Consider the following 23476-nt stretch of genomic DNA (forward strand, 5'->3'; position numbering starts at 1 on the left):
AGTTCACATTACATCATTGGCTTCGCCCTCGATTAGAAAAAGGCTCCATCTTTCGCAGCTTAGGCAGGATGTGGACATAAAATCCAGCACTGAGCGAAAATCAGGCCCTCCCAGCATCTCCAAGGCCTGCGGTTACTCAGCCCTGCCAATGAGACAAGGGAACTGAATGGAAAGAACTGGGGCCATTGTGAGGAGGGATTAGTGTGTGAGAGAATATGGACTCATACTTAATGTTAACTTATGAGGCCACACGTTTTTATTGCACAGCTGTTACCTCACCAACCTCGCCAGTTAGAATGTGAGACAAATCATGCACAATCCATTTCTGGAATGGTCATTGTAATTCAGAATATAGCATTGACTGTAAATCCTAGATTTAGGTCAATATTTTGACTAATAGGGCATTTTAAGGGCATCATTTGAGTACATTGTTTTGGACTCAAGTGAACTTGACCTCAGAGCTCTAATCTTGAAGGATGTGATATATGGTATCGACTTGGACGGACGGTTGAGTGAGTTTCTTTCTCACTTTTTCCTCATAGTCAAAATCAAAGGGGAAGAAGGACTTGAGCTGCGTTTCAGAAGTATCGAATAGCTTCCTTCCCTTGCTTCCTCTCCTCTCGACCACTGATCCAAAAGTATCTTCAGGGAAAAGCCATATGATGAAACCTATCCGGTGCTTTTACCTATTATGGGTCATGAAGACAATTATAGAATGGAAAAGTTTAGAGTATTGGGACGCAGCCTCAGACGAAGTAGTTGTACTCAGATATGATCACTAAACGAACTTCGATACAATATGGAATTACTATGGCGAAAGAGATGTTTATCCAGAACTTAAAGACAGAAATGAATAGGTCACTAAATAGTAGGAACATAACATTTCGGTTCCAGCTATTTCGGTCCAGATAGGGCCGGCCAATTTCTGCCCACATCCTATCGCAGGAAACTTAAGTTGCCCCGACACTAAGCGTACGGAGCGCATTCGGGCCCGATTCAGAAAGCCACATGTGTGATCCACGGAGGCGTAGCCAAGCGCAGCAAGCTGTTGGCCAGCTGACTGGCTGATTTCAGGCATCATAATGATCCCATCCAATTTAACAGTGCTACATGTGGGATTCATGTGTGAGCGTATTAAAATGCTGTTTCTACGCATCCGTTTTTTGCTACACCCATTTCCACCCTGGGTTGCATTCAGTTTGGGAGAAAAAAATATGAGAGCTTTGCTCGCTCCCATAGTGGAGGCCTCTCTAGGAGAAGAAAAGAGGAGGAAAAAAATGCACTTTTTGTCTTTTTGGAGAGAACATTCTCGTTTTATTAGCATTCTGACATAGTGGGAAAATATGCAGGTACCAGGAGCTTAACTAAGAAAAGTATCTAGAACAATGGGTGCTAAAGAAGCAAAACAACAACGGAACAGCCAAAAAGACTGCTGAAAATACAAACGAGTGTGACTGAAGTGGGTTGCTACGAGACACAGTTACCGTGGCCTTGTATGATGCACCCCAAATTTAAATACGAAGACTCATTTCCTAAAACAACAGTTTCAGAGTACATCGTTATGCTATATGTACATCATTAGATTGATGCCTTGTAAATAGGGGCATTAGTACACATCACCTCTCAACACATTACTGTGAGTCAGACTTTTAACACCTGTGTTGTGGCTGGCTCAAACGGCCTAGTCGTGTTTCAGGAAGCTCAGTCTCCCGACAGCTCTATGAGCCTCTCACCTCCCCCTGAGCTGCTGCTGCTGAAACGTATCTGCTAAATGAGTTTCCTTGTGCCCAAGTCTGGCCCGGAACTCTGCTCTTTACTTGGTTGGTCCCCCCCTCCCCACCCTTTCTTCCCACTGTGCCTTGTAAACTAGTCAAAGTCTTTACTAGGGAAGGTCAGGGGAACGGTCAGTGTCAGGGGGAGACGATGAACTCTCTACTCCTTTCCCCTCTCCTCCTCTTTTCCCCTGTCCTCCTCTCTCTCCTTTTGAATCCTATCGGATAATTAATTGGCAGACAAAGGGTGTCGGGTTCCATTTTGCAGCCCAGGTGGCTGATGGGAATCCCAGATCCAGCGTTCTGATTGAAAGGCCTGTTAGATAAAAATAAATAAAAAATTAACACACTCTCTGGGTCTGAGGATGGGCTCTCTGGAAATGAATCTAACTCACAATTATGGGGGTTTTGTCCTTGGTAAACTAGTAATTAACTATAACTACTTACTAAATGGGAGATATGAGAAGTGGTGGAACTCCTTTTTATTGTATATTGGCAAGATCAAAAGTACACATGAAATTAAAAATGCTTTTAGCTTTTGACCAGTCAAAACTAAAGACCTCTGTTGAAAAGCAGTAGCTTTTGAAGTGGACCTCCCCCCCCCCCCCCTCCACTTAGCATCAGACATCAGGAGATAGTTGTCCACCCTGGTATTGTCCTCAGCACAAACCTAAATGTCAAGATCTGTCGCCGCTGTTATTGAGTTTTCATATCGCGTTCGGTCCTCTACTCCAATTGCAAAGGACCGCTATGGCTTTCACATGTGTACTGGGTTGTACTTGTCTAAAGTGTCAAGGGATCTATTAGTTGCATTTATAGAAGAACTCTATAGCCCCAGAGTTCAAAGAGTAAGGCCCCAAGAGAATACTGCCATTCAGCTCCTGTGAGTTTTCACCAGTATGACCATTGTATTCTGAGGGGAGCTCGCTAAGTGGAAGCATTTGCGTAAACTACAATGTTATAGTGTTTATATATACATCATTGAGATGTATAGTATTATAATGTCTACTCTGCATTTATCCTTAGAATAAAGTATTTGATTCAAGTGTGAAAGCAAGTAGTGGGTGGTTGTGAACATGAATTTCACTCTCACTAAGAGTAGTAGTATGATGTCCCTCTCCCTTTAGGGTTGAACGACTAACCCTATGTTAATCACAAGTCTCACGTTAAAACCTCATAATATGGGGCCGGCAGGTAGCCTAGTGGTTAGAGTGTTGGACTAGTAACCGATATCATAAGGTGAATGCACCAATTTGTAAGTCGCTCTGGATAAGAGCGTCTGCTAAATGACGTAAATGTAAATGTTGCAAGATTGAATCCCCGAGCTGACAAGGTAAAAATCTGTTGCTCTTCCCCTGAACAAGGCAGTTAACCCACTGTTCCTAGGCCATCATAGAAAATAATAATTCACGTTTGTATTTCTTCAGGGTCCTAATGCGCTGGTGACCTACACCATTATCAGCGGTGCTGATGACAGTTTCCGGATCGACCCGGAATCGGGGGACCTGATTGCCACCAAGAGGCTGGACCGGGAACGTCGCTCCAAGTATTCCCTGCTGGTTCGAGCTGACGATGGGAAGCAATCCTCGGATATGAAGCTGAACATCACCATCAGTGACGTCAACGATCACACGCCGAAATTCTCCCGTGGAACTTACTCTTTCGACATTCCCGAGGATATGGTGCCAGGTAAAAGGCTTACTGTCACATGGCGTTGCTTGTAACTACCAGGTTATTTCATGCTTACTCAAATTGTGAAAGGTCCCAAATGAATTTCTGCAAAATGTTATGCCATTCCTCTTGAATGCGGTGTATCTGTTTCTAAAAGGCTTTTAATGCAGGGCATTTTCTAGTTAGCTAGGTCAACAGGGAATCAAAATGTGGCACTTTGAAGTATGAAATATGTATTTTTTTCAATATGGCAGTTGAAGGGGTTGGTTGGCAAACGTGAGGGAATCCCAATCCAGCAATTCAAAAAGCCCTCTCAAATCCTCACTGTCTGATTGACTGCGTATTGACTTGCCAGGCTCCATCGTGGCGGCGATCCTGGCCAGTGACTCGGACTCGGGGGTGAACGGTGAGATCACGTACTCCCTGGAGGACGACGATGGGTACAAGACCTTCCTGCTCAACCCCGTCACGGGGGTCTTCAACGTCACGAGGCCCCTGGACTACGAATCCCAGCAGTACTACATCCTGACCGTGAGGGCCCAGGATGGCGGTGGTCAGGCCAGCACGGTCAGGGTCTACTTCAACGTCCTGGACGTCAATGACAACCTGCCCGTCTTCAACACCACCGCTTACAGCACCTCGGTCACCGAGAGCCTCCCCCCTGGCTCCAGTATCATCACTGTAGGGGCCAGTGATGAAGATGATGGTATGTTTGTACTTTGTGTCAGTTGCTAATGTCCACAAGTGGTTAATTTGTCACAGCAATGACGTAAATGGATGGTTCACTGAAAACACTATAAAAGCCTGGCCTTGAGGAACCCGCATTCGAGACAATCATGCCTCTTTTGGAAGTCAACATTCTAACAGGCATATATGCTATCAGAAAAATTATCCTTTGGTTATGTTTATGAAGGTCTTAGGTAACATTGGACTATGAAAATACAATTACTTCAAAGAACATAACAGTATTTTCAATAGATACTGTAGGTTATATGGAAAACTAAAAACCACTAAAAACACCACAATTCAAAAGTTGAATCCATCACAAAGAAAACATTAGCATTTAATTTTGGCAGGTCTTAAAGGGGCAGTGCAGTCAAAAACGTGATTCCCCCCTTTTTTGGGATGATATTTCCTCTCTATGAGGTTGAAATAACACTCTGAAATTGTGAAAATTATGATAATGCCCTTTTAGTGTAAGAGCTTTTTGGAGAAAAAAAAATGCCTTGGAATTTCATCCTGTTCAGGTGGAATGGAGTTTTTGTCCCACAGCAAAAAACACAATCTGATCTGATTTATTCTGCATAGAGGTCCTATAAAATGACTGATTATTATCATTCCAAATTCTATGTTTTTCTTGCCATTGACCAGTCATCTTTTATTTCCATGTGTTTCTTGCTTTGAAGGGGTAAGGGGGATATGCTCTAGAGTCTAGACAATTCAATCTGGGCTGTATATGTAAATATATTTACAATTGTATCAACACGCCCACACGATCAAACTGAGTATTTCAATGGCTAAGGAAGCTTGGGGAAATAAATGATAAAAAATATATTTGTTATTTTCATGAACCGTTATGATTTAAACATACAAAGACTGCATGGGGGCTTTGAGAACCATGGAAATAAGAAATTTGAAAAGAACAGAATAGCATATTTTAAAGTGGCATTCAGCAGTTAAAACAATAATAAAGCATTCTAGCAACAAAAAAAACAGTGGGATGGGGCTGGAGAAATGTAATCACTCTCAAATTCAAAGACTGTGGATGCAAGGTCTGACCATCCATGATATCAAAATTATGTTGTTAGGCTATACAGTTTGTTTACATTAACTTTTTTTTTTAACGAACATTGGAGTAAAACAAGCTTATATTTTGTGTTCTGATGGGGTAAGACAGTTGATATCAGCTCATGGGGCATTTATATGTTATAGTCTTCAAGAATCAATGGGCACAAAAACAAATTTATAAGTCCCAAAATAGATGTGGCAACTGCTGACTGCCCCTTTTAAGTTTTATTATATTACTAGTATTTTCTGACGCATGCTCATGTGTGGAGCGCATGGAACAGCGGTAATTCTTGGAGGTGATATTCTGAAATAGAGCTCACCTCTTGAATTTTGACAGTTGACAAAGGTAAGTGGTTTAGGAATTGCAGAATCTGCTCTTATACTATATAGAATTTGACTCTGTAGGAGGATTTGAAAAAGTGTATTTGTGGTGCTCTGTTTTCTGCCACTGTGTCAATTCCAAGCAGCGCCCATCTCTTCATATACAATTTGATAATTGATAATATATTTTGATTTTATTTATTTATTTCACTTTGTTTATTCAGGGCGGCCCAATTGAGATCAGGGTCTCTTTGTCAATAGTGTCCTGAGAACAAACAATTGACAAATTGTCACCCATCAGACTATTGTCAATTTATTATTGGGCTCTATTCAATCCACATAGCGGATGTACAGTGTTACAGCGTGATGATTGAAATTTAAAGGCAATGTTTCCGCTTTAGCGGAGACTGCATTCACGATAAACACTGCATGTGGGCGGCAGGTAGCCTAGTGGTTAGAGCATTGGACTAGTAACCGAAAGGTTGCAAGATCGAATCCCTGAGCTGACAAGGTAAAAATATGTCATTCTGCCCTAGAACAAGGCAGTTAACCCACTGTTTCTAAGCCCTCAAGAATTTGTTCTTAACTGACTTGCCTAGTTAAATAAAGGTAAAAAAATTAAATATGGCAACTCAATCGAGGAATCTATAACTCTTCGGCTATACAGATTGAATAGAGCTTCTGTTCTTTGTGCTTACTATTATTATATATGTGAAATAGTTGTCGATATAGTTTAGTTTTGATGGGCCATCAGCTGTGCAGGCGTACTGCCGGTGAATGACTGGTGTTGAATGAGGGGCAGAAAAAAATGACATGTCCTCTAAAAACGGCATGATATTAAGATTCTATAGACTTATTTATGAAAAGTCAACGACGGAGGGGAGCATGACTTTCAAAATGGCAGAGTAATTCAAAATGTAAATGAGTTTTGTGTCCACAACCGATGGCCTCGGCTTTTGTAATGTTCACATGGTTCTCCAGCATGTTGGTCATTGTAGCTGTGTTACAATTGCTGATGCAATTTCATCCACTCTAGGGGAAAATATATAAACCACAATTGCATATACTATGCAAGGCCCGTAACTCTTTTTGTGTGACATCAACACCAGTAATGATAATGCTGTAATGATAAGGCAGTTCACTAAACAAAATATTAGCCATACATTTATTTAACATTTTTTATTTCCTGTCACATTAGAATCACATTGTGAAATATGTTTCAGTAGGCCTATAATCAAGTGGCTTGAGGTATTCGTCCATTTCAGGTGGTTACGGTTAGGCTGCTTCATGCTATTATAACAGCCCTACCGTCCCTCTCCGACTGCAATTACCGCTCCAACCAGACCAGGCCTAATGTGGTTACTGTAACCCACATTCCTGAGGCAGAAGTCTGTCTTGTTTCTCCCAAAGTCAGGCTTCCTCTATTCCACTGTCCACTCGCTCTCATTGACCCTCACTTTTGATAGTCAGTGTTTTCTCAATGTTCTCTCTGTGTTATCAGCACCACTAAATGTCATTGTTAGCACTTCCTGAAGTTCCTCAATCCTTGACCCCTGTAGACGTGGTTGTAAACTGGGGATGGAAGTAGACTTGGCCTTTTGATAAGGGATTGCTTGTGTACAGTAAACTCAGCTGGAGTGTGGGAAGGTGCCAGGTCGCTCTCCACATGAATACCCCAATGACTTGAATTACAGCCGCTCAATTTAAGTTCAGTTTTCCCGGCTCCAGGGGAGGACTGAGGATTAGACTAGATTTCAAGGTCTGATAGTTTGCATTTGTGCAGTTACTGTAGTTAATGTTGGAATTGAAATGAATGTTTCGATTGTGAGGAAAATCCGAAATTATAGAATGCGGGCTTTCAGTAAAGGAGATGATTTTTAGTTGCTGTGCTGTGTCTCACGCTGCATAAAAGCATTGTCTGTTTGGAGGAAGAAAGTTTGTGGAAGACAATTTGTGGAATTGCATGTCGATAGCAATTATAAACTGGGTGGTTCGAGCCCTGAGTGCTGGTTGGCTGACAGCCATGGTAGATCAGGCATGGGTATGCCAAAATATTTTTACTGCTCAAATTACATTGGTTACCAGTTTATAATAGCAATAAGGCACCTCGTGGGTTTGTGGTATATGGCCAATATACCACGGCTAAGGGCTGTATGCAGGCACTCCGTGTTGCGTCATGCTTAAGAACAGTCCCTTAGCCGTGGTATATTGGCCATATACCACACCTCCTCATGCATTATTGCTTAAATATACAATTCTAATTCAGACATACAGTATGTAACAGTCATATCTAAGCAACCCAATATCAGTAGATGCCATTCAAAATGATCTACAATCGATTTGTTCTAGGAACAGTGCAGTATATCACGTGACATGTTCTTGGGGCTATTTTAAAATAATCTAGTCCTACCTTTTCCAGATGAATACTTTATCTTGAAACATAAGGGTCCATTATACTGTAACGACCCCCCTTCTATCAAAATCAAATTGAAGCAAGCACACAAAGCTTCTTCAGAACTTCACATTTTCTAGTACAAGGAACTACCTCAAGATCACTGACTCAAAATCGATTGCTGTTGCTTGTCTTCCAGGTCCAAATGCCCAGCTGCTCTACACCATCGCATCAGGAGATCCTCAGGGCCAGTTTGACGTCACCAAAGCGGGGGTACTCCAGACCAGAAAGGCCTTGGACCGGGAGGCCCAGTCCTTCTACAACCTGGTGGTTACTGTCCACGACCTGGCCCCTGCCCCCATGACCCGCTACACCAGCACGGCCCAGGTGTCCATCATCCTGCTTGACGTCAACGACTGCCCGCCAACCTTCACCTCCCAGAAGAGGACCTATATCCAGGAGAATACTCCGGTCGACACGGTGGTCTTCACAGCCCACGCCATTGATGCAGACAGCGGGCCCAACAGCTACGTGGAGTACTCCCTGAAAGGCCCCTTTGGGAATACGTTCAGCATAGGAACTATCGATGGAGACGTGAGGCTGGTGGGCGAACTGGACCGGGAAGAGATGTCGAATTATACGCTGACGGTGGTGGCCACGGATAAAGGCGAGCCGCCGCTGTCTTCAGCCATGGATGTGACAATGCTGGTGCTGGACGTTAACGATAATACGCCCAGTTTCTCGCAGAACATCTACGACATCGAGATCGAGGAGAACATGCTGACGGGCACCGACGTCATCCAGGTGTTTGCCAGCGACGCTGATGATGGAACCAACGGGCAGATCCGCTTCTCCATTGCTGGGGGCAACACCAACTCAGATTTCCGGATTGATTCTGTCACCGGGGTGATCTCAGTGGCCAAGCAGCTGGACCGCGAGACCCAGTCGTCTTATTCGTTGGTGGTCCAGGCGGCCGACCGCGGAAGCAGCCCAAGGGTGGACCGCTCCACGGTCAACATCGTGCTGTTGGATATGAACGACTGCCCGCCGGTGTTCGAGCTCTCTCCTTACTCTGTGAGCGTTCAGGAGAACGTGGGGACTCTCCCCAGGAACATACTACAGGTCAGTGCGGTCTTTCACTTTCAGTCAACCATTCTAAACGGTTATGGTCAAACATTATTGACATTTCTGGACTGGACTTTTGAGCCATAAACAAAGCACTAATTGATATGCCAGGCCTAAGACCTTAAATGAGCTAATGGCTTAACTACATTTGTAGGAATATTAACTCAATAACTATGTGTATGGTATCCATTTACAAAAACATCAAGCATGGTGGTCCTGTTTTTGGGAATTAAATAAATGATATATGATACCAATCAGTTTTCTTGTTTCACTCTTTTTAGATAAAAAACAATTGCTTAAGAAAATATCATTGGTATATGAAATTGTACAGAATTAACCTGTTGGACCCATTACGATCTAAAAAACAAATTGAACTAAATGAGTTCTCGAAACTACCTGTATCCACTTCAGTGAGCAGCCACAAAAATGAAGTGTAGTTTGCCTGTATTCTGTACAGTACCTACGAGGAAATGAGACTGCAGCTTTGTGGGAACAGCTCCAGCGGGGAGGGTCGCCACCCAAGAACACATCCCTGTGCCAACCTGGCTGTGGCCCTCTATCTGTGCCCCGGCAGGCAGCGCCCATACTGCGCTGGCACTCACTAATGAGTCCTTTCAGTCTCAAGATTTATGCCTAACCTCGCAGCAATAGGAGAGGGGGTTGTGAAAGACCAATATCAGATTTGAATGGTACCATTTTTCAGGCAATATTAGGTATTGTCATATTTTTTTGAATCTCTGAAATAGTTTCTATTTTTACTCTAGGTTATGGCGAGGGATGATGACCTGGGTTCCAATGGCCAGCTGAATTACATGCTGAGCGGTGGGAACGAGGAAGGAGCCTTTAGTCTGTCGTCCAATGGTCAGCTGATCCTCACCCAGACCCTGGACCGCGAGGCGCAGGGAAAATACACCCTCGTCATCACGGCAACCGACTCAGGTAAGAACACAGCAGAGAAACCTGTGAGGGGCAGTCAAAGTAAAATCATTGTGAAATGTTTCTAGTAACAAGACAACATGAAGATGGATAGTGACTGCAATGTTTTATTACGTCTCATTGGTGTTCTGAAGTATGGCGCTCCTGTGCAAATGCATACCATATTCAACATGTTAGTGTCTATCATCTCCTTGAAAAGGGAGCATATATCTGGCGAAGGAAGAGCGCTACTCTTTAGGATGCGTCTGTGTTGCATCACATGGTCATAGAGCAAAATATCCTGACATAGAACACCTATCTGAACAGACTGGATTTCACACTAGAAGCTACACATCGTTTATTTTTGAGTAAATTCATCTAAACATGCATTCTTTCAGGCTTTTTAATGTACGCCGAGTGCACAAAACATTAGGAACGGTTACTCTTTCCGTGACATAAACTGACCAGGAGAATCCAGGTGAAAGTTATGACCCCTTATTGATGACGCTTGTTTAATTTACTTCAATCGGTGTAGATGGAGGCGACAGGTCAAAGAAGGATTTTTAAGCCTTGAGACAATTGTATATGTGCCAATCAGAGGGTGAATGGGCAAGACAAAAGATTTAAGTGCCTTTGAACGGGGTATGGTAGTAGGTGCCAGGTGCACCGGTTTGTGTCAAGAACTGCAACGCTGCTGGGTTTTTCACATTTGACAGTTTCCTGTGTGTATCAAGAAATGGTCCACCACCCAAAGGACATCCAGCCAACTTGACACAACTGTGGGAAGCATTGGAGTCAACATGGGCAGCATCCCTGTGGAACGCTTTCGACACCTTGTAGAGTCCATGCGCCGACGAAATGAGTCTGTTCTGAGGGTTAAAAGGACGGGGGTATGATCCTAATATTTGGTATACTCAGTGCATATCCTGCATTTGATAGAATAGGGCCCTTCTCTGTTTGTTTTGATACGTTGGTGGAGCTTGTTTTATCCAGATAAGTCAGGTTGTCATTCAATAGAGGTCAGTAAATGTGCAGTTAAGTGGGTACATGCGTATCCTTGTTGGAGCCAAATCACATGGTATGGTTAGTTAAGCATATGTTTCTTTGGGCTACTCTGGCATGGTCGTCATGGTCAAAGGGTGGTTCTGTTTCATTCCTGGACTGACCATGTGACCAGCAGTAATGCTGGGTATTTTTTGACTTGGTGTAGACTTTGGTGAGAAATTAATGTTGAGGTTCACTCTCTGTACTCCATGATAATGTGTGTGGATTGGGATATTGGATTATAATCGGGGCTTTCCTGATTGCAAGGTCTCAAATATATATGGTGTCAGACCTGGGTGTCATCTTGCCCTCGTGGTTGTTTTGGAAGTGCAAAGGGCTTAAAAGCACAATCTGTACCTTTTCATCTCCAGTCAAAATGGTCAAAGTCACGAAATGTAACACAACCTTGCTGATTTTGTTTGATTTGTGACTTACTCTCAAATTCAGAGACATTGAATACTATGATTCCATTATAGACAATTCTAAACGAATGATGACAATTATTGTGGTCCTTTTTGAATGCTCCACAAGATTCCGTTACTCAACAAATCCAAAATATTTGATAGAACACTTTGGAAGTTTCCCCATGAAGAAAAAAACTATGCATGAAGAGGGAGTTGAATAGAATATCAAAATATCGAAAAACCCATAATCATAGTGCAGTCTAAATTACCCTCACATTTTTGAGGCTGAGACAGGGAGGGAAATTGTTATCTCATTTACTATCTGGCAGGACGTCTTTAAGGTACAGTAGGTGTTGAAGACTTTATCCCATGTTATCACTGTCAAGTACAGCTCATTTTAACACTTGCATTTGAACTCTTTGTTTTCTGCAAGAAAAAAAAAGAAGAAAAAAAAAATAGTCGTTTTTTTAAAGTAATTTTTTTATTGCACATTTCAGAGCTAGCTGTCTTGTCAAATCAATGATGTCTTTGGGTGACATACAGTAGGCCTAATAATTCTGTAGTTGAAATATGGTTGATGTGGATCATGGAATGAATTCCACTTATTTGGAAGGGCTTGTGTTGCTGCTCTATCCTGTGGCTGCCACTGTTCCAGGGCCTGTCTGAGGGTTTCGACGAAGGTAAACTCGTTAACCAGTGGCTGAGTGGAGTTTCAGGCCTGACTCTGTTGAGTGAAATCTGTCATGAAATGGATGGAAACAAAAGAGCTCTCTGGTCCTGGTTCTCATAACGGTTCCTGGCTGGGGGAGCAGGGAGTTTGGCACGCTCCTGTCATTATTTGGAAATCTGCACTCCGGCCTGAAATGTGGCACAAATACAAGCTGCATAAAGGTGTTTTACAAGGAGGCTTGTTGAAGGGAAACTCGAAGATCAGATCCGCTTGCAGTGGAAAGTTGTTGGCATAATTTCTGAGGGAAAAGTGTGACCAAAAAAAGAGAGATAATAGAACTGTTGAGTCTCAGGCAACTGTAATAGCTATATGGGGCAAACATCTGGGATCAACTGAAGGAAAATCCGATTTGTAACCCACTGCCTACCAACATACCTGTACAAGTAATTCCCCCACATAGAAGACTGTCGGACAATAGAAAATCGTAAAAAGGAGGTACACACGTGTACACACACACCAAAAAAAATCACATTTTATGTATGACATGTTGGCCTTGTGTATGCATTGTGAACTGTCATAGCATTGCTTCTCACCCGCCAAAAGATATTTTAGAAGGCCATATGTTTACAGTGCAGTACGTATATTAACTCTGCAGATGTTAAACATCTCCTAAAGTAATTTACATCAAACTATAGCCGTGCCGTCTGCAGGGTTTGATGCTAGCAGTTTCTAACCATTGATTCAACCTGAATGCATTATTCAGTGTTTTCAGAAAGTATTCACACCCCTTGACTTTTTCCACATTTTGTTGTTGCAAAGTGGGATTCAATGGATTTAATTGTCACTTTTTGTCAACGCTCTACACAAAATACTCTAATGTGAACGTGGAAGAAAAATTTGAACATTTGTAAAAAAAAATGTATGAAAAAAAGAATGTTGGAGTCACCTCTGGCAGTGATTACAGCTGTGAGTCTTTCTGGGTAAGTATCTAAGAGCTTTCCACACCTGGATTGTGCAATATTTGCCCAATTATTCTTTTCAAAATTCTTCAAGCTCAGTGAAATTGGTTGTTGATCATTGCCAGACAACCATTTTCAGGTCTTGCCACAGATTTAAGTCGAAACTGTAACTCGGCCACTCTGGAACATTCAGTGTCTTCTTGATAAGGAAATCCAGTGTAGCTTTGGCCTTGTGTTTTAGGTTATTGTCCTTTCTGAAAGGTGAATTCATCTCCCAGTGTCTGGTGGAAAGCAGATTGAACCAGGGTTTTCTCTAGGATTTTGCCTGTGCTCAGCTCCATTCTGTTTCTTTTTATCCTGTAAAACTTCCCAGTCCTTAACAATTACAACCATACCCATAACATGATGCAGTCACCACTATGCAATGGAGAGTGGTACTCAGTAATGTGTTGAAATTGGATTTTCCCCAAACATTACACTTTATATTCAGGACAAAAAGTTAATTGCTTTGCCACATGTTTTGAAGTATTAATGAAGTGCCTTGTTGCAGACAGGATCCATGCTTTTGAATATTTGTATTCTGTACAGGCTTCCTTTTTTTCACTCTGTCAATTGTATTGTGGTGTAACTACAATGTTGTATTGCTACACCATCCAAAGTATAATTAATAACTTCACCATGCTCAAAGGGAAATTCAGTGTCTGTTTATTTCATTTTTTTTTACCCATGTACCAATAGGTGCCCTTCTTTGCAAGGCATTAGCAAACCTCCCTGGTCTTTGTGATTGAATCTGTGTTTGAAATTCACTGCTCGACTGAGGGATCTTGAAAATAATTGTATGTGAGGTATAGGTGATGATGTACCCATTCTAAAATAATGTGAATCACTATTATTGCACAGAGTCAATGCAACTTATTATGTGACTTGTTAAGCACATTTTTACTTAGTCTTGCCCATTTGTACTTAGTCTTGTCATAACAAAGGAGTTGAATACTTGTTGACTGATTCTGAATTCATTTGTAAAAATTTCCAAAAACATAATTCCACTTTGACATTATGTGGTATTGTGTTTTGTCACTGGCCTATACATCTCAATTTAATACATTTTACATTCAGGCTGTAACACAAGAAAATGTGGAAAAAGTGAAGTGGTGTGAATACTTTCTGAAGGCACTGTACATGCATTAATTTAGGCTGTCCGTCGAGCCGTGCTCCGTTATGAATGCTTAAAGCAATAATTATAATGCCCATTAGACTACTCCCTAGTTAGCTAGTTGTGCTCACCCTCATACTCAAGAATATCTCCATTGCCTTGAGGATCAAGCTGTCAGTGGGGGCAACAGTGCTGGGAGTTGGACTAGTCTAGTGCATGTGCGTGTGGTAAAACGTCCCCGGAGGAACATTGGCATGCACAACGTTTGGTCCCGTTTATTAAAGAGGCACAGTAAATCCCCCGGCCCATGCCTATGGTGGCAATTACCGTCGCATAGAGATCCCCTCTTTCACATCTCGCCATAGGGCCAAAATGTTTGTACTTTCTCCTTTTCAGGGCTAAATCACGCCTTAGTAGATAAAGGATTGTAATGACCATCCCATTTGAAGACAGGATCTTTTATGTTGTTCAATGGCTTCTCGTGAATCTGGTCTGTACATTTTCTTAGGTGTCTTAACTATGTCCAGCATATGATTCATCCATTAGGAATGAGCGGTCTGGTCGTCTTAAAAATGATCTCCATCTTGGATTTATTTCTAGTTCTTTTTTTAAAAACGTTTTCTATTTTTTGTTGAGAAATATCTCTCACCTTTGTCCTTACCTTGCTTGACCGCATTAGTGTTTAGCTCCTTAGATTGATTTCAACAGAAAGTGAAGCTGACAAAGTCTTTAGAATGACTGATAAGTAATAGGTGTTGTAAAAGCTTAGCAGGGACCTTGCCAAATCACTGTCCAAATCTTGCCACAATAAATCTTTAATGGGACCATTTCTGAAGTCCTCAGCCATGCAGACTAGTGGCAACACAAGACGAGGCCAAATAAAACATCAGGCCCCCCCAAATGAACTTTAACAGACCTGTAACATTCTATATCAACTCTTAAAAACCAGCGCAGTAACAATGTGGAGGAGCTTTTTCCCTATGCCTCTTTTTCCAATCATGGTTTATGGTCCGCTTAACAATTTCTGGAACTTAATGTTTGTGTAAATAGCTTTCGTGTCTGATAAGAGTTTTATAGAGGTGGTGTGGGTTGAATAATTAGCGCTCCGAGGCAGCCAGGAGATCCATGTTTTAAAAACTCTGGCTCTCTGTGACCCTGAGCAGGTCTTTTCAACCGTGATCACAGTTTGTGTTACGTGGTCAAAGAAAATATCCCAATGCCCCAGGGCAGTGATTGGGAACATTGCCCTGTGTAGAGTGCCGTCATTCGGATGGGACGTTAAACGGTTGTCCTGACACTCTGTGGTCACTTAACATCCCATGGTACTTGTCGTAAGATTCTAGTGTCCTGGCTAAATTCCCAATCTGGCCCTCATACCATTATGGCCACCTAATCATCCCCAGCTTCCAATTGGCTCATTCATCCCCCCTCCTCTCCCCTGTAACTATTCCCCAGGTCGTTGCTGTAAATGAGAATGTGTTCTCAGTCAACTTACTGGTAAAATAAGGGTAAAATAAATAAACAGTTCATCTCAAATGAGCAATTAGCTGCCAAAATAATGCATTGGCATACAATTTATGCCAATAGGCATTAGAAATAAGTGGCATAGACAGATCTTTTTCAGTTGTTGTCACTCTTTCTTTTTTTTTACTTTTGAAAACAACAGTCATTGTCATTTCCACTAAGATGTATTGGTATGGTTGTGTTACAATAGAATTGGGGGAACCTCTGTACGGGCCTACTGGTCGACAGCAATTTCAAAACCATTGAACAGTTCAGCAAAAACTAAACATGCTATGGTCATAACAGCACAAAAGGAAAATCCTTTCATAAACTCTTAGTATGTGTCCTGCAGTAGTAGAAAATGGCAGTTTGTCTGTGAATGGACGTTTCCTGTCTGTCTGTCTGCAAAACACCAACCCCTATCCTTAACATATGGGGGAAACTATGTCAAACCGTTCAGACACGGCACTCCATAAATAATTGGAAAGTTCTATAACATTTTAGGTATAATTTGATGAATACTTCTGAGATTGAAATTGGGTTTTTGAAACAGGGAGTGGCATGTTCTGTTGTTTTATAGCTGGGAATAGCCTTTTATATTCTCTCGCTCATTAGCTGTGAGAAAAATCCCTGTTTACTTTGTTACGTCTGGCAAACGCAGCAGTGGGATAGCTTGCAACCTACACACACAGCCTCACCATCCCCATTCAGGCGTGTTGGAGCGGGCGCATTAAAAGGAGCTTTGTCGCAAAGCAACAGGTTCTCAGAAGGAGAAAAATGTCCATTTCGGGCGAGATGGCGGCCAATTCACTGTGAGTAATGATGTGTTTTATTTACGCTGTCCCAAAAGAACACAATCTAGCTGCAGTCCATAAAGCGTAATTAACCGTTTAGCCTTAAGCTCCCAGCTACAGATGGCTGTCTCATAAATTTACACATTCATCCATCTTCCTAAGCCAACCTGTCCGGGAACTTCCAACTTTAATTAACCCAAGAGTTTGGACAACGATGCTATTGTTCTGATGAAGTGTTCAACAATAGATCACTGGATGATATTGAAGGAAGAGATTAATCCACAGTGCCAGTAAGACACCCAAACCTATCTCTTACCACAGCTCAGACTGGCCAATCCCTGGAGGTTACAACACTTCTCAGCGTGATGCAGCCATTTCCTCCAAGTCAACCCCCTGCACAGATCTCCATGTGTGGCATATGCTCGCCCACCATCTTCAGATAGTTTCATTGTAATTACATATGTCTTTTGTACCCCCTCCAGCTCCGAAAGTATGGCCCATGCCACCTTTTCCAGGGCTAATGTGATTTGTCCAGTGGTAATGTACACTAATAAGGTGCTTATACTCAGCCATATGTTTATGCTAGACATTGCTTACAGGGGAGGGCTTATGGCCGGCTTACAAGGAAAACTGTCTGTGTGTGTTTAAGACCGAGCAGGCTGAGCAGATGGAACACAGCACTTCCAGTGAGTCTTCAGAGCTTGTTATTTTGGACGCTGACACTTAGGGTTATTTAGGGTTCTCCCATTCGCTCATTTGACCCCACCAATAACAAACCTTTAAGGAGCCCAGGCTCAAATGGAATAATTGCATATTAAGGAGGAACTGAACATTGTTCTTCTGATGACCCCTAGGTATAATTTAGAAATATCAAATAGACAGTTATGTTTTGGTCTCAGCTGCCCACATTTTGTCATTGAACAAGCCTAGGGGAGTATGCGTTACGCTTAAATGGTATTGCTTTTTTGATTGAATTAAAGGTGTGAGGAATCATCATACTGCGTTAGTGCTTAAGGTATTTAGCTGAGGTGTTTTGTTTCTGCATGTGAAATGGGCCGTAATGACACAATGTTTTCTTTTTTTTATCCCGTACTGTAATGGCATCTACAAGGTTATCTGAATATCATCAGTCTGAATTCTTCCGTTGGAAAATAAAAAGTTAACTGTGGAGACGGGTCTCTCGTCAGGACTTAGCTTGGGTTCATCGTGTCTCAACACTATTGCAGAGCTTGCTAACTCCACTACGAGTCTCGGGGCAATCTTTGTCTTGGAAACACAGTACCACGAGATGAAATATTTTCTTTACTGATTGAAAGAGCACATTTCTTGGGTCCAAACACCATTTCCTCATGTTGTAATCTTCAAGACATATTTTGATTAAATATATACACTTTGAGCCAGTCAGCGCTTGCTGGCAAAACATTTTGTAATCACAGCAAAGTCCCCCATGTAACATATACAATGTATCGCTGTGTTGTTGATATGTCCCAGTGTGAGGTAAATACTGATGTATACAAGCGTAATCATCAGGACAGTGGCACGTCGGGTCAGAGGAGTTTGTTTTCCTACACAACCTAAGATTAACCCCTATAGAAGATTATGCTAACGAGTCAAACTCAATTCAAATGGAGCAGAAGTGGTGTCAGATGGCTTTATCTGGTACCTTATCAGGCACCTTTCCAGCTGCTCAAGCGTACCCATGGTTCCTGAAGCTCGATTTCAGCCGTGTTTTAATTTCTTTTACATTTTTTTAGTAAAGACATTTTTTGGGATCATGTCTACCGAAACAGGGGGTTCCTCTAAATATGCACCATGTGATAGATTTTCAAGCCTTTTTTCCAGTGGATGTAATGAAGTTAGGGCCTGCCCTGGGGTATCACCGGAGATGGCAGGAAAAAACATGTTGCGGTTTCATACTAACTCGTAAATAGTGTCAAATACACAGAACTGCTGGTGCAGCAGGAAGAAAGAGCTTTCTGGGAACACGTTTTGCCTATGGAAACAATACTTTTAACCACAATGCATGGCAGCACAACCGGTTCTGCAGACGTCCCAGTGATACTTTCCACCAGCTTTCTTTCCATGGAACAATGATTGCATTTGTCATATATCGGTGGGCGAGACAAGGTTTGCTTGCAGCCAAACCTACTGTATGTCTAGCTCTGCCATAGCTCTGCCATATCTCCCCTGCCTTCAGCCATACAAGTGGTCACAAGTGGTGGTAACGTTCGCCATACAAGTCAGCTACAAAAGAAATCATTGACCTTTACACGCTAATGGAGGGAGATTGCCAGATTCCAGCGCAGGCTGTTTGGATGAGATGCTGATATTTTCAACGACAAAAATGTTGGGGTGAAAGAGCTTTCCTTTAAAACTGCATTACCTTCTCATTGTTTTATTCGGCAGTCACAGTCAAACTAATGGAGTCCAATTATTAACTTGTCTTGTTACCAAATATGGGTGAGAATTAGGAACTTAGTGTTGTATGTATGGGTGTGGTTGATATCTATGGTCTCTTCCTCCCTGATTCAGTGTCACATAAGCATTCATGGAACGTTTCCTCCTAACCAAAACTATGCATAATCACCATTATTTGCGTACATGTGCATACCGGCTAAGATATTGTATTCCGTGATGACTGAATCTGTGAGCCCACAGAATGTAACAAGAGAGATTTAGAACTATGTACACATTTTGACAGCAGATCCGAGAAACAGCTGCTCTTGTTATGTGATCGCAATGATCCCCCGGGAGGTTAAGAAGCAGACTCTGGAGAGAGTAGGATGGTGTGAGACTGATCCACACAGAAAGATGTGGAAAATGCCTTGTTTGAACCCTGGCTGTCAACAAGGGTGAGTTCAGTGCAGTGTCAGGGTCAGAGAGAGGAGTGTTTCATGGGGTTTAAGGCTGGGGGGTGGGCTTCCTTCAGGCTTACCCACAGATTAGCTGGGGTAACAGAGTCTGTCCCTAGCGCCCAGCCCCTGATGCGCTGGGCGCTTGGCATGGGGTCAAGGGTCACACAAGTGCAACGGCTGCTTCGGTTCTCCGGTGGCGGGGCGGCAGGCCGAGTCTTTCTTCTCTCCTGAGCGAGTAAACAAGTTGTGACTTCACATCCTACCAAAAAAAGTGAAACGTTTGGACGGAGGCCAAAAGTAGCCCACCTAAAAACAAAAACACGCTGCTCCAACCCCACTGGCTTCCGTTTTTTCCAAAAGGGGAACAATGCTATTGCACTGCAGTGGCTACACTCTGACCATCAGGGGCCAATTCTATGTGCTGAGAAAACATGCACCCACCTTGGCTTCGGAGAACACTGTGTATTTCAACTTAACATGTCTGCATTGAACTACTTCTCGACAAGTTAAACAGATATCCATGCTTCACTGTGTTAATGACTCGGAGACAAAGCCAATTGGCTTTCGGTCGAGGAGCTGCAGACCTGAACATCCTTAGCCGGCAACATTGCAGGGATCTCGCAAGTTGTCTGTCAGAGCTTTCCTGATAACAGTGGCTCAGCGTTCGCTACCTTAAACTGATACAGATACTATCTGACATGGAATGCTGCTTAATAACCTCCTTGATTAAGAGGATCAGTTATAGAGTGGCGGCCATTTAATCTGCTTCAATCAATCAGTCAATCAAATTGTATTTGTCACATGCTATGTAAACAACAGGTGTTGACTAACAGTGAAATGCTTACTTATGGGTCTTTTTCCAACAATTCCGAGTTGGAAATAAAGATACAAAAAATACCAAATACAAATTTAAATAGTGACACGAAGAATAAATACAGAGTGATTTAATGAAAACAATAACGAGTAAAAATAATATGGTTATATACAGGGAGTACCAGTACCGAGTTGATGTGCAGGGGATCAAGGTAATTGAGGCAACTATGTATATATAGGTAGCGGTAAAGTGACTAGGCCACAGGATAGATAATAGACTGAGCTGTAGCAGCAACGTGTGTGTGTGTGTGTGTATGTAGCGTCAATGTGCATGCGTGCACATGTTATCTGTGTGGGCTTATGTAGTGTGTTTTGAGGTGTCAGTGTAAGTATGTGTGGGTGGAGTCCAATGTATGAGAGTTAGCTCAAAAAAGGGTCAATGCAGGTAGTCCAGTTAGCCATTTGATTAGCTATTTAGCAGCCTTGTTTAGCAGTCTTAAGGCTTGGCGTTGGAAGCTGTTCAGGGTCATGATGGTTCAGGACCTGGTGCGTTGGTACCACTTGCCGTGCGGTAGCAGAGAGAACAGTCTATGGCTTGGGTGGCTGGAGTCTTTGAAAACAATTTTGGGCCTGGTATAGAGGTCCTGAATGGCAGGGAGCTCGGCCCCAGTGATTTACCGGGCCGTACTCACCACCCTCTGCTTCCATAACAACCCGCGAAAACGAAATTATGACTCATTCCTGTTAATCTCATCACGTTGTATGGCTGATGACACTGAGCATAAAGACAGACGTGTAAATCACATTGCACCACCACTAAGCAGTTTGCTGACTCATATGTTTTGATACTGGTGCCACTGGTTATGTAATTTAATGAGGACAATCCAACTTAATGATATTTATAGTATTCAGTGTTCCATGCATTTCATTTGGGCCTGGGGGGGGGGTCTTAAAAAATGTATTGCCTTTGAATGAGCAAATATGTAAACAAAGGCTGCCTTATTTTATACTTTGAAACACCTTCCTTGAAATGATGCACCGTATGATCGTAAATTACCTGGTCATATGCTCCTTTCAAAGTCTCAGGCCTATAGTTGGTAATAAATACAAAATTGTGAAAATGTTTTACTTTTCTGAAGGGACAACAGCGGATGACTCATCTTTGTAATGACTCACCGGTATGAAGATTAGAGCTTGTGGTTTCTGAGCCTGGTATTTTGGGGTAAAACCTGTTTACTTTTTCCCCTGTGTATGTATAATTTATTTTGTGCTGGAATGCATTTTTTTGTTTGGGGCGTTGAACTATTTTAAGTGTGTTTGTGCTAACTGCTGTGCTAATCATTGCAGTTGGATGCATTAAGGACTTAGTTAAATCTGCAGGAATGAAATGCAAGTTCTGTCTTTGGAATTATTTGGAAAGGATTGTTTCTCACAAGAAGGTTCTGTGACAGCAGATATCACCCCACCGCTCATTAGCTAAACATAAGGCTCTTCACCGGACCATAATCCCTTTGTCATCCAAATGAGCAGATAAGTGTTAGTTATGCGGCAAAGAGTTTATGAGCAGATGTTTTGAATTATCCTGATCTTTACAAATCAGGAGAGCCCTCCTGGCTCTAAGGGATAGACTCCATCTTGTCCCTCTGCATGAGATTCTGGAGTCTCTTGATGTTTTGATTATGCACAGGTTCCAGACCAAGAGAGATTATTCATGGTCACTTTCCAAATGTTTTTTATTATTTTCTTATTAATCTGTGCCTCCGCACAGTATGCAAGGTTCAAGTATTTGATGCTATTAACAGCTGAATATACATCTGCATGTGAGCCGCAAATTCATTGGTAACACTTTAAATTAACGTGCCATCTAAAGAAGGGTTTGTGAAGTGGCACTTCAAGCCAGCAGATGTTTGAATCTTTTAGAATTTCTGCATTGGAGTTCGTTTTCATCTGCTATTGATTTAAATCCATCCCTCAGGGCCCAGAGAGCCTTATTTCGTCACTCGCTTGGGGAAAGAACGGTTAGATTTCTGCTGAAAATACCATTTTCTGTTCTCGAATTCCACAGAGTAACTCACCGAGTGCTGCTTGCCTCAAAATAGATACCGGTACCTCAGCAACCAGATTGAATCTATGATATGCAAGACCCCATGAAGGACACGTTCTAAAGATTCTGTTTCAGAGTTATTGAACTCTTTTGACGTGTTTTGTGTTGATGTGGCAGTATGGCTCAGGAAGTCGGACTTGTGGTGACCGAAGACGTTTGCTGGATTAAATGTGCTTGAGTCCCTGTGAGTCTTGTGCTTGAGTCCCTGTAAGGACATAAATTGCTTCAGCATGTAAATGATAGGCCCGCACAATAAGTCATCTCATATGGGAACTTTGTTGGTCTGCACTTATCCCTTAGGTCTTTCAAATAAAGCTCTTGGTCCTTTGATATGCTCTCATTCCCTCGTTCTTTTTTTCTCTCCTTTTATGACCAGGCTCTCCTCCCCTGAGTGGAACGGGTACGGTCACTGTCCTGGTAGATGACGTCAACGACAACGTCCCTGTGTTCACCTCGGCCACCTTCCACACCACCATCCCCGAGGACTCCCCCACCGGCACCGACGTGCTCCTGGTCAACAGCTCCGACGCAGACGTGGGCCTCAACGGTGTCATAGGGTACTGTCCCCCACCCCATACCATCCCTAGGGTCATAGGGTGGCTTCTGTACCCAAAGCCGAACATTTGACTCGGATCCCCACCCCCCTCGCCCTGGTACCTCCAATGGGAGGGGGTACGCAGGGGGGTACGTCAGTTTGCCCCACTTTCCCAAAACATCATAATGAGGATGTTAATTGGCTATGACAGAATTAGTATCAGGGGTTCCATGGGTTCTAGGCTTTAATGGAGAGCATAACCAGTTGCCATCAGTTATTAGTTTCCATTGTCACAGCCCATTAACTTGGGCTTTTTTACTTCTGCTTCTGGACTGTTTGAACCACTTCTGGTTGTAGACAGCTTGGTTGTCTGTGGTCCCAATAAGTCTGTGTTCCATCTGTGTTCACACTTTATTCCATAATTTGTCCCCGTTTTTATAGGAAGCGTTTTCAAAATATGTGCCCTTGTGAGCTGTTTGAATTAAAGCCTTTGTGAGAAGCAAAAAAACACAGGAGAAAATGGAATGAGATACAATATTAAGAAGAATACCTTAAGAATTGGGTAATGCTTTGCCAATAAATTATAGATGGTGCTTTCATCAAACAAAGACCACAGAAAATGTATGAAGTTAATATACTCTCTGCCTCTTTAAAGCTT

The 23476-nt window shown here is 42.4% G+C and overlaps 1 protein-coding gene across 1 annotated transcript in view; it reads left to right on the forward strand.

Moving 5' to 3' along the window:
• The window catches only part of LOC115205155 (protocadherin Fat 4), a 100728-nt gene that overhangs the window by 57797 nt on the left and 19455 nt on the right, over positions 1 to 23476 (forward strand). Inside the window, exons 3-7 of the mRNA XM_029770851.1 lie at positions 3200 to 3461; positions 3799 to 4149; positions 8144 to 9066; positions 9834 to 10008; positions 22660 to 22840. Coding sequence (XP_029626711.1) covers positions 3200 to 3461; positions 3799 to 4149; positions 8144 to 9066; positions 9834 to 10008; positions 22660 to 22840 — 1892 coding nt within the window. The remainder of the gene's footprint in view (positions 1 to 3199; positions 3462 to 3798; positions 4150 to 8143; positions 9067 to 9833; positions 10009 to 22659; positions 22841 to 23476) is intronic.

Source organism: Salmo trutta, chromosome 13 (assembly GCF_901001165.1).
Source record: "Salmo trutta chromosome 13, fSalTru1.1, whole genome shotgun sequence".
Lineage (NCBI taxonomy): Eukaryota > Metazoa > Chordata > Actinopteri > Salmoniformes > Salmonidae > Salmo > Salmo trutta.